The sequence below is a fragment of the Tiliqua scincoides genome, chromosome 3 (assembly GCF_035046505.1).
Source record: "Tiliqua scincoides isolate rTilSci1 chromosome 3, rTilSci1.hap2, whole genome shotgun sequence".
Lineage (NCBI taxonomy): Eukaryota > Metazoa > Chordata > Lepidosauria > Squamata > Scincidae > Tiliqua > Tiliqua scincoides.
In genome coordinates this window covers 213,715,910-213,728,030 of record NC_089823.1, presented here as the reverse complement: position 1 = coordinate 213,728,030, position 12,121 = coordinate 213,715,910, and the positions used below count along the sequence as shown (strand labels likewise).

General features: G+C 42.2%; 1 protein-coding gene across 1 annotated transcript in view; it reads left to right on the top strand.

Moving 5' to 3' along the window:
* The window catches only part of LOC136645287 (glutathione hydrolase-like YwrD proenzyme), a 33,213-nt gene extending 25,642 nt beyond the window's left edge, over positions 1–7,571 (top strand). The window contains exons 8-11 of the mRNA XM_066621523.1: positions 1,417–1,579; positions 3,793–3,963; positions 5,805–5,889; positions 7,333–7,571. Coding sequence (XP_066477620.1) covers positions 1,417–1,579; positions 3,793–3,963; positions 5,805–5,889; positions 7,333–7,571 — 658 coding nt within the window. The remainder of the gene's footprint in view (positions 1–1,416; positions 1,580–3,792; positions 3,964–5,804; positions 5,890–7,332) is intronic.
* Positions 7,572–12,121: the final 4,550 nt, after the last annotated feature.

Here is a 12,121-nt window from a genome sequence, read left to right as displayed (position 1 = left end):
CTTACTCCTGTGCTTTGTGATGTTGCAGCACCTCATTCAATGCATGGGAGTGCTTACAGACTGAAAGGTCAGGTAACCACTGGTCTGTGTTTATCATATTTTGTCCTTTCAGTTCCTGGGGCTTTTATGGCCATTGAGTCACAAAATTTTTATGGAGTACTTCAATTTTTTTCATCATTCCCCTCTCTATAAGCATAATGCCCTTGGTGTCCACACAGGAACCTTGTTTTGAAAACTACTTATATAAATTCAACCAGACATTGCTGAGACAAAGAGCTTGTTATATATGCAGCCTAATCAATTGGTAAACGTTTTCCACAGGGAGACCAGTTCAGGCTGCAGGTAGAAGGTTACCGTTATTTGACATTTCCCATGGGGAAATGATGTCCAGGGTGTGGAAAACAGGCAGGGTTTCTCCTGAGAGTGTACACACTGCTGGGAAAGATGTGCAAGCAAGAAGGTAATAACTCTAGTCCTAAACACTTGTGTAGCAACATTTTCTGTTGTTCCTACTTGGGTATGGTATAGAAAAGAAAAAAGCTCACAAATGAAAATCAGATGAGTCCTAAATACTCACAACATCAAGGAATTTAGTTCAGCTGGCTTTCCTGCTTTCATAAAGATATGGGATCACTTTCCCTTCCGTGCTGTCCTTAAAGAAATATGCCTTGAAAACTCAAGGGATTTGTGTTTATAATTGAGTGCTAGTGTGACATTTTTAATGTACCAGTGTGTGGTTGCAGATTATCGTATATTGTAGATAAAAATGTTTGTTTACATTTGTAGGCTGAACCTACAAGATGTACAGTGGAAGCCTCTTATTTGCTGTGTCATTAAAGAACTGCAGACCTTGGGTTTTTGGTGTGTCATTCTCCCTTGTGTTTCATGACACACTACTTGTTATTTTTTCAGACTTTGAGTTGCACGTAGGAGGGTGAAGACTGTACTAGGGACTTGTCTCAAGGCTACTTTCAGAAGGTACTATAATCTCTGTTCTATTAATGTAGAACAGTAGAAAGGGTTAGTCAGTCCATCCAGGATCATTGAGTTTACTTGAATGAAATATCTGCGTAATGAAATAAGGCATAAAATGGAAACCTGAAAAGCTGCTTTGACTGAATCAGGCCATTAGCCTTCATGCCCTGCTTGTGGTTCTCTAGGAAGCATCTAGCTGGCTACCATGGTAAAGTGGATGCTGGACCAGATGGATTATCAGTCTAATCCAGCAGGGTGGCTCTTGTGTTCTTTCACTTCAGTGAGTCAGACAGATGCCCGGTAAAAACTCTACAGTCTCATGAATAGTTCTATACGCTTTTGGAAGAACAACCTACCTAAGTGAGCAAGTTTGCTTGTAAAATGTGATTTTGGAAAATTGGAAATCTTGGTTTTGGACTTTTTGGTTTTGTTTTGTTCCAGAGCAACTGTTGCACTTAATCATGGAAATCCCATCCTGGTAGAAAGTGACACTGTTTACTTCACAGTGGTGGATACCCAAGGCAATGCCTGTTCTTTCATTAACAGCAACTATATGCAGTTTGGCACAGGACTGGTACCAGATGGCTGTGGGTTTACATTACAAGTGAGAAAATTATTGTGTGTGTGCGCATGCGTGTGTAAACACATGCTTTAATATTCATTGGCATGCATTGTATAATGTGTTATATTGCTAGTTCATACTTTTGTTTTAAACTGAAGTTCACATTTAATTGGATCATGTTATGAAGGACTTCTCAACTTAGGAACATTTGCCTCCTCCACTTGGGTAGGAACTCATTTGTGTTGGCATTTGTGGTTGTGGGGTGCGGTAGCAAAGCATGGTGGCAAGCAACAAGAAATGCTTGTCCTAGCTTTCCTTTATGCTAGCCTAGCCTTTCCTTCCCCTCCAATGAAATAGTCTAGCCCTCCTCAGCCTTATGCCAAGGAAGATTTCCATCTTCTGCTCCTTGAGTAGAATATAAAATGGGAAACTGTTTGGCTTTACCCTCTTCTCCACCCACCCACCCACCCTCACACTGTCTCTCCAACTTGTGTTTTTAAAGTTTGGAGATGGAAATTTGGAGCAGAGAAATGAAATATGAGAAGGTGATTAGGTGCTCTTTACTGCAGCTTCTCTGCTCTAAATTACCCTCAGCTGAAGCACCCTTACTTAAAAAAAATAAAGAAGTGTATGGAGGCACTATTGCACATGTTGTCATGATTCTCTACTTAGAGAGCCAGCAGAGTGTACAGTTTAGAGCAGGGTTCTGTGAACCTATGCTGAATCTGGTGTTCGCGCAGATGCGTCTATCCAGTGAGCGGACCTTTTGGATCTGCTTGGGCACCACAGGACGCCCTCCTCTTTCAGAGGCAGGGACACTCTGGGCAGTCACGTCTTCCTGGGCGTCCTGTCGTGCAGCCTTCTGGTATACTAGGCAGATGACACGACTGCTCAGAGCATCCCTGTCCTCCAATAGAGGAGGACGTTGTGTCGCACCTGAGTGGAACACTCAGATGCGATCTGGATGGGGACCACATTCTGGGTGCACAGTGGGCACATTTTTGAGTACCGCTGGTTTAGAGCAAGGGTGTCAAACTCGTTTCATACAGTAGGCCAAATAGCATTCATAGCGCCTATGAGGACTGGAAGTGATGTCATTAACCAGAAACTGATGTCATTAAGGAGGTGATGACTTTTATCACTTAGGAACTCATTAGCTTCAAATGACAGAAGAAAAAATATGCAAATCTTGATCATATTTTCAAGATATGGGAGATCCCAATTATCACATAGGCTTCCTTTTTAGGCGTGTTGCTTCTGCCAAGGCATCACTTCACAGCTAAGCAGCTGAGAGGTGGTCTGCGAAGTGACTCCTCAGCAGAAGCAGCATTAATGAAAGGGTGGCCCTCATGATAATTGGGCTCTTCCAGGGCCTCGGCAGCTTCCCCTTTTCTCATACCTCTTGGTCTGCCTCTTCCTCCACACTTTTCCACACCTTCTGAGGCCTGCTTCCGTTTCTCCCTTCCAGCACCTCAGCAGAAGCAGCGCTGGTGAAAGAGCAGGTGCTGGAAAAGGCAATTATTATGTGGGCAGCCCTTTCAGCAGCGACACCTTGGCAGAAGCAGCACTGCTGAAATCATGACCCACTTGATAATTGTGCTCACGAAACACCACTCTTTCAACAAGGCCACTTTTGCCAATGTGTCACTTCTCAGCTCAGCAACTCAGAGCAGCTGATGGTGGTGCTGGGAGAGCCCTGTTATTGTGGAGGATGGATAAAGAGCTTCTACAGGCTGTATCTGGCCTGTGGGTGTTATATTTGACACCCCTGGTTTAGCATCTCAGATGAGCACCAGGGTGATCCAAGTTCAAATCCCTAGTGGGCCTTGAAGTTCACTGAGTAACTCTGGACCAGTCACTATTTTTCAACCTAACCTGCTTCACAGGGTTCTTGTGAGGATAAAATAGAGGGTGGAATCTTGAATGACACCCTGAGCTCCGTGGAGAAAGGACAGAATAGACATGTAATAATAGCATGTTGTGTGCTTCCCCCCAATGATTGAAAACAGATTGGGTTTTTACCTTTAATTTACAGCTATATGGTATATTTTGTATGTATATCTTTTGCAGTGGTTGATTGGCTGCTTGCTACAATTTTGGCCCTGTCTGTGGGCTTGTCTTGTTATTTATTCTTTTAAAAAGTGGTATCCTTATGTAATGATGTAAATTATCAAATTTTCCCCCCCTTTATTGGGCTGTGTTTTGACAAGCTCTGGTTTTGTTTCTCTTTGTTGTTTGCATTGACTTTTTTTCAGAATAGAGGAGCCAATTTTTCATTACAGCCTGATCACCCAAACTGCCTGGCATCTAAGAAGCGGCCATACCACACCATTATACCTGCACTGGCTACTGATGCAGACTCAGGAGAGCTTTTATGCTCCTTTGGAGTAATGGGTGGGTTCATGCAGCCACAAGGACATGTACAGGTGAGTCTTTATTGATCCTTAGCAGAAGTGTTTTTGTGCAAGGGATAGAGTTGCGGCTCACTGGCAGAGCACATGCTTCACATACATAAGGCCCCTGGTTCTACATAGAAAGATAAGAAGAACCCCGCTGGATCAGGCCAAAGGCCCATCTAGTCCAGCTTCATGTATCTCACAGTGGCCCACCAGATGCCTCAGGGAGCACACAAGACAACAAGAGATCTGTATCCTGGTGCCCTCCCTTGTATCTGGCATTCTGAGTAGCCTAAAATCAGGAGCTTGCACATACCCATCATGGCTTGTGACCTGTGATGGACTTTTCCTCTAGAAATTTTTCCAATCCACTGTGTCCTTTTTGAGATGTGGTGACCAGAACTATACACAATATTCCAGGTGTGGCCTTACCATCGATTTGTATAACGGCATTATATTATTAGCCGTTTGATTCTCAATACCTTTTCTAATGATCCTAAGCATGGAATTAGCCTTCTTCACTGCCACTGCACATTGGGTCAACACTTTCATTGAGCTGTCCGCCAGCACCCCAAGATCTCCCAAGATATGCAGCATGAGCCCATGTGTATTGTATTTTGTGTGTGTTCATCCTACTAATGTGTTATAACCATACACAGGTGTCTTGAGGTGTTTGGGCTGGGTGAAAGAGTCATGCCAAGGGGGGGGGGAGAAAGGTGCTGTGTAATAGAGCAAATGCATTGTTTGAGCCAACCAGTCCATATTGTTTCAGTATGGTAATGTCCTGCTCAACTTGCTTTACTTTCTTCAACAAAATGAAGCTAAAATATTATTCATTTTCAGTTGTTTATATGTTTCTCTTACTTAAAATAACATTTTGGCAGTTCTCAATTTGGTTAGAATATATGGTATAACTGGAATAAAATCTATTATCCCATTATATTACCTTGACAGCCATTTGGTAACGTGCAGCACAGTCCAGGAGGCCTGCCCTGCATCCAGCACAAGATAGAGGCCCAAAGTGGTTCAGCTAGAGGTAAGGGGAAACTCTTCCCCTTACCCCCAGGTCAGCCACTGCTGTCCCAATGGGTCTCCTCGGACTTGCGCCACCTCTGGAGGTGGCGTAAGTCTGAGGAAAGCAGAGCAGCTTGGAGCAGCTCAGGAACGGGGACTAGGATCCAGCATATCTGCCAGGTCCCAGGCCTGCCGCCCACTCCTGGGACCTCCCTTTGCTCACCTTCCCCCCGCCCCAGAACACCCCCCTTCCACCTCTTCCCCATCCTCCCCAGACCCTTGTGTTGGCCGAGCTTGGCCGACTCAAGGCTCCCCGTCGAGGTCGGTGCGGAGGCTGGATTCACAGCCCCATTGCATTCAGTAAGACTTACTTCTGAGACATGTATAGGATTGTGCTGTAAAGCGATCAATTTACAGGTAGTCCCCTACTTATTTACAGATTAGGTCCTGGAAGCCTGTACTTAAATTTAAATTTATTTATGTGACATAAACAAAGTTGTGAATAACTTTCTGTAATAGTTGGAAAATGGTACAGGAATGTTTATAGAGAATAATTCATTCTCCTAGTGAATGTACACTCTGTGAAAACCCTGTGGCCCAGCTGACTCTAGAGGAGGCGCAAACATGCCTTATAGCACGTTTGTGGCCATCCTGGGCCGGCGCAAGAGACTTGCACCTCCCCAAGGGCGACCCACGATTACGCCTTTAATCTGTTTGCTTCTGTGAAGACATCTGAAAACTATTTTTTCTAGGTTGGTGCTGTTTTAGGAACAGATAACTTCGTAATGACATGCCAGATTTATGTAAACCTTTCTGTTTATTACCCCATTCCATTTTTTTTCTTTATATTCCTGTAGGTATTATTGAACATGTTGGAATTTGGGATGAATCCACAAGAGGCATTGGATGCTGCTCGTTTTAATGTGGAATACAACAAAAAAGGTCAGTCTGTTTGAACACAACTAAAGAGCATACAGCACAACATCACTTTATTTGAACGGAGCTAGGAGATATATAATAATTTTAAACAGGAGTGCTAGTTATGTTGGCATGATGCTATGAATGTCGAGTTTTTGCTAATTAGGAAGTCTTACAGCCTTATCCTGTCCTTGCAGTATGCTGGCACACCATGAACTATGACAGCCAATGCAGAGCACTGCCACTAGTGTAAAGGCTGCAAGGTTGTATGCTGCCAACTGGCTACTGAAAAGTTTCTGCTGGGGGAAGGCCAAAAGGGGGTAGGGATTGGGGTGGAACAGGATGAGATGGGAGCAGATTGTGGCAGCACTGGCATCCCCCATACCCAGTCTGCAGTCCTGGGCCTGACATGCCCCAGCAGGTTCCTCGGATCTATGTAACAAAGAAGCTGGTATAGATCTGATTTATCCAGCTGATATAGATCTGAAGAATCCCATAGGGAGCAAGACATCAGCCAGGGAGATAAGTAAAATTTTTCTTACCTCTCTAGGCCAGTGTGCAGGATACAGCTGCTGCTGCACCAGTGGTCCTGCAGCTCAGCATTGGTGTAGGATAGGATTGGGCCACTATGATCTTGGGTGTGAATAATGGGGATTCAACCTGTTTAAAGATGAATTCAGTGTTTTCCCCACCCCCCATAACAACAGAAATACTGTCTATTTGCAGGTGTTGACTTAATAAGAACATCTGTAATTTAAGTACTAACTTACTGTGTCTGCACCACTGTTGCATTTTGCCCTGGGCTTCCCTGGCCCTCCTAATACCTTTAGAAGGCATAAAAATATCACTTCCAGTTTTACGGAAAAAACCAGAAGTTACTTTTTTTTTTTTTTAACCGAAATGGCCTGAGGAGGCCACAGATGGATGCTCACAGCCTCTTTGGGGTTCAGATGACCCCTCCAAAGGTGAAGGGAATTGAGCTTCCCTTGGCTCCAGAGGGCAGAGGGCATCGCTGGTATCTGTGGTTTCAGCTAACCGGAGGGGGGTATATTCCTGAATGGAACCCCCACAGATACTGGGGCACATCTGTATGTTGAATTAAAACCAACAGAATCTTAGCAGAATTACCGCATCACAAAAAAATTGTTAGTCATTCAGGTGCTGCTAGGTTTTGCTGCAATAATATATCATGACTATTGTTAAGTAATCAAAGACTTTTTACAGGAGCTCTTGTCACTGTATCTTTAAGGTGCTCTAGGGCACTCTGTTGTGTTGGAAGGTACCCTAGTTAGTTCATCTACTTCAAGCTGCTACCTGAAGATAATGTGATTTGGTCCTAAAAAAGAGTGCTTGCAGTCCAGTTTTAGTCTTTTGGATCAGATACTATTTATAAAACTAACATTTCTTATTCATGCAATATTGCATGTCCATAATTAATGATTTAATAGGATGCTATTCTTTTTACAGTAGATGAATGGTACATATACTTAGAAGATGGTATCCCTCAGTATGTTGCAGAAGAATTAAGAGCCAAGGGTCATGCATTCGTGCTACCTGTAACTGGGCACAAAAGGAGCATGTTTGGACGTGGTCAAATCATCACCAAAGGAGACTGGTGGAGGCACTGGGGAAAACTTCGTTCTTCTAACAACGTCTTCTGGGCTGGATCTGATCCTCGAGCAGATGGATGTGCCTTGGGGTATTAGGAAGCCCTGAGTGTGCAGAGAAAGTGACTGAAAATCATATTCCAAAGTGTCTCAGAATGACAGTATTCTAGATAGAATCAGAATGTGAAAGTTTGACCCATTGCCATCACTCAGTGGTAGAGCACATGCTTTGCATGTGGAGATGTTTGTTTCAGTCACAGGTCTTTATGCCACAGATAGCAGTTTAGCTGTTAGTAGATGATACTGACTTGAATAAGACCATTGGACAGATTCTAAGGCAGTTTCTTGCATTCCTATACAGGTGGGACCTTGGTATCAACTAATTTGACTCACCACTAAGGTATACCTTTAAATGCGTTGTAACAAGGAAAAAAAAGCACCAATATCCAATTTCCTACTTTGTGCTGTTAAATAATTATAATTTCATTCCACTAGAATCCTTTATTCACCCCACCTAGTGCTGAATGTGGTGCAGTTTCTATACCATTGCATTCTGGGGTGGCAATGGAGGCACACGAAACCTGAAAGTGAGTTTTTAAAGGTAGTCTTCCACTGATTTGGTATCCACTGATTTTTTATCCACTGGGGTTTCCGGAAAGGAACCTCTGTGGATATTGAGGCACAAATGTGCATACCTGTGTTCTTTTATGGAATGCAGAAAAGTGACTTGGATCCAGGTGACCCTTCTAACAGAAGACCCTTTTCTCTATAGAAAAGGCTGTTTCCAACTTAGCAGAAGGGTGTAGTATAGGAAAAATAGCCTCCCAAGTCCAGGGAACTCCCCTTTTTGTGCATGCTTTTGAGTAAGTTGTTGCACAGCCCTTTTCTAATCCTTTAAATGACCCACTGCACTTTCCCTGTTTGCCCTGTTTCTTGTCCCACCAACTGCAAGACATTTTCTAATAGCACTTGTGAAAAGAGTTTATGGAACAAGACCCCAAGGCTGCAATCATTTATATACTTACTTGGAAGCAAATTCCTTTGAACTCAATGGCACTTCTGAACAGACATGTACAGGATTGCACTGCAAGTCATTTTCTTCCCTGTCTGCTTCCTGTTCTTTGGATCCAAGCCGTTGTTTTTTGCAGCACTCCAAACTCTGCCTTTGTGACAAACTTGTAATCATCTTAAAGCAAAACTAGTGAAAACTGTGCCAAAATTTTTAATATTGGCCAATCATGAGCCCTTTTATTTTTTCTAAATCGATTTTACAGAATGTATATTTCTGCAAGGCACTTTTATTGCATTTTGAGACATTGTGATTCTTACACAGATTTTACTTTTTTACTTGATTAAAGTATTTGTTAGAAGAAGAAATCTGCAAAAAAAAAAACACCCGTTAATAGTCTTCTATTACTGTACTAATTCTGATAATTTTATGGCTTGTGTTGGTAAGGTATGCTAATTAAAAAGAAATATTTTATTCATGGGACTGTATTTATCTTGGGTTATTGGAATACCAGTTGTTGCCATGTCAAAATGTGACAAACAGCAACAGAACTCAGTTCCAAAACCCTGGCCAGGATTCAAAGAACTGTGTTCTCACAGGCCTGTGGGCTTGCATTTCTGAAAGAAGCTGTTTCCAAACCACACTGTAAACTCTTATATTAAGGGGAGTTGCAAAATCAACTTATCATTTGACAACAGGTTCTGCTATTAAAGGGGTGGAATAAGTAAACGTTGCCAGTGGGTACATGCCAACCCTTCAGGTGACCTATATCTAAACGCATGAGCTAGTATCTGGAACCCTATAGGAGGGAAAAGCAGTGGGGTGATTTTGAATGGAAAATGCATGATGAGAAAAGGGTTAAGCATTACTCCCTCTTCCATTCATAGCAAACTGCCTTCTACTTGCACTGAATTGGATCATTGGTCCATCTAGGTCAGGATTGACTTAGACAGTGGCTCTCTCGTGTTTCATACTTCTATTCTCTTGGGAGCTTTGGTCAGGCAGCTTTCTTTAAAGCACAAAATGGTGGGCATTTCAAGCTTCAGTCCTCTCTGTGTACATGACTGTCATACTTACATAAAATGAGCTTATTATCCATAATGTATATTCCAATTCTGGTGGAGTGCTGCACACTTTTTCTCAATGTCAGAATGAAATTTATAGTTCTTTAGATACATAAATAATTGGCAAGTGGTGCTCTCAAACATTTCACCAATTGAGCTTGGACGACTACATGTATGTTCTGCTCTTCATATGCACCTGTATGTGCTGTAGAGGGAGAAGCTTCAGTAGCACAGCTGAAGGGGGGCAAAATGGTAAGTACTGCAGGTGCTGCAATGTGCTGTGTAAGCGGCCCCTCCCACTCGCTTTCAAAACCATTCCAGGCAGTGACAGCAGTGCACAGGAGACACTGTTTGGTTTGGCAAACACCTGCGTGTTGCTGTTGCTACCTGGAATGGTTCTGATGGTGAATGGGAGGAGCAGCTCATACAGCCCCCCCCAACTACGCTACTGAGAAGCTTTCAGCATAAAATTAGCTGTAGAATAGTGACTAGTTCTAGGACTCAGATCCAAAGGTTCAATTTAGTTCATTTTTGTATGGGCTGTTGGCATAACCATTCCATTAAAAGAAACTGCTTATATGGACTGGCAAGCAGGTTTCTGATCCCACTATTACTGTTTCAGGCACTCATTGAATTTCCTTGTCTGCAACTATAGCACTGCTTCCTTAGTATGATGCAAATCAATGGATTGTAAATTTGTCACCAGGGACTTTTTATGAATACTAGGGTGTGAGAACCACTAAAAAGGTACATGCACAGTCTGGTTCTATACATATTTACTGGGAAGGAAGTCCAACGTGCAATGGAGGAAGTCCAATGAAGGAAGTCCATTGAAGTCCAACATGCAATGAATGGAGCTTAGTTCCAAGCCCTTAGATTTCAGTTCATAGGGCGTGATCTGCCCATGAGACCAGACAAAAAGCAATTAAAGTTTATAGAGAGTGTAGGGAAGTCAATGAGCTTCCCTACAGATGATACATCAGTTTCTGTTATGCTGTTTATACCTGTGTTATAGGCAATTATTTTTCCAGATTGAAAGAAAGCCAGTCATTCCAAACTACCAGCAACTCATTCCCCTTGTTATAATTTGTTTTGTTTTTCTAGGTCTTGCAGCTAGATGCTCAAGAGGCAGGTAGTACAATGGGCAATTATGGAATAATTAGTTAATTGCAGGCATTATATTTAGTTTCTTCAATTTTTTTAACTATATGAGTTGTTTATTTGCATTTGCCCTGCTTTATTATTATTATTACCCGTTTAGCTATTTGACCTCAATAATATCTTCTGGCAATGAGTTTCAGTGATTTGGGGCTGAGAATAGGTTGTGTTTTTAAAACACATTCACGGAAAGATGAATTGTGCCTTCAGTATGAAGTCCTTTCTTGAATTACTGTATGTGATAACAGAATTGTAGAATATGCACAGTTCTTTAAAGCAGGCAAGATGCATCATGGGAGCACCCTGTATAGATGTTGTCTTTTCTAGTATGCAGATATTCCTTCCACCCCCGAAAGCTAACATTCTTCTAATACAATATTCATATTTCAAATGTTGCTAATTAATATTCTATCAATATAACCTACAGAACCTGTTTAGTTGCTCCTCAAGTATTTCATGTATATTGGCAATAAAATAGGGGAAATAATTGCATCCAGTCTACCACATACATTTCTTTATTGCACAGCTGCAGTGATCTAGATGCTTTGTTTTTGAGCAAAGTTGGGCTAGTTATGTGGACAATATTTCCAAAGCAACCTTGATTGTTTGGGCTATTATTTTGCCAATTGCTGCAAAGACCACGCAGTTGAGGCTCCTGGGAGAATTCCATTGGCTGCCACAGGACTTGTGGCATCTTCAAAGTTGACCTATGAAAATCTAGAGTCATCACATGCTGACTCTAGATTTTTATAAGTGAATTTAAAGGCTGTCACATCCTACGGCAGTCAATAATGAGGCAGAGTAGATTAGTTGTGGATTTCCACTGTGTGCCCTGGAAGGTCTGCCTTCTGAAGCCACCATTTCTGTAATGAGTGGCTACTCAAATTTGTTTCTTTTTGAGTTCCGTCATTTGCCTTCTTATAGAAACTAGCCCAATAAAGGATATACCACCTTCCATACAGTGCTTATTAGCTCCACTGAATTTGCATGGAGGTTCTTGTGGCATAGTGAGCTATGTGCATATGTTGCATACTGAGTATGCATTCTTGTGCATACTGGGCTATGCATGCAACTTGTGCATACTGAGTATGTGGTGCTTGTGCATACTGAGCTAAGCTATGAGTGTGCATTCTTGTGCATACTGAGCTACAAACAAGCAAGAACTATTGGCTGAGAAAAGAAAGTACTATTTCAACCCCTATTTTCTGATGCATAGTTTTTCCTTGTCTTGTGCTTTTCTATAGCTGCAGCCTAAGGCTGTAATTTCTTTTAAACACAGACTGACTGCCCTCTACTGTTACAAATGTAAAAGTGAAATTTTAAAACTAAGGAGTGCCTACCCTTCCAGGTATCAAACATTGGATCATTGTAACTACATCCACAGATTTCCTGAGATCGGATGACACAGTGAGATAGTG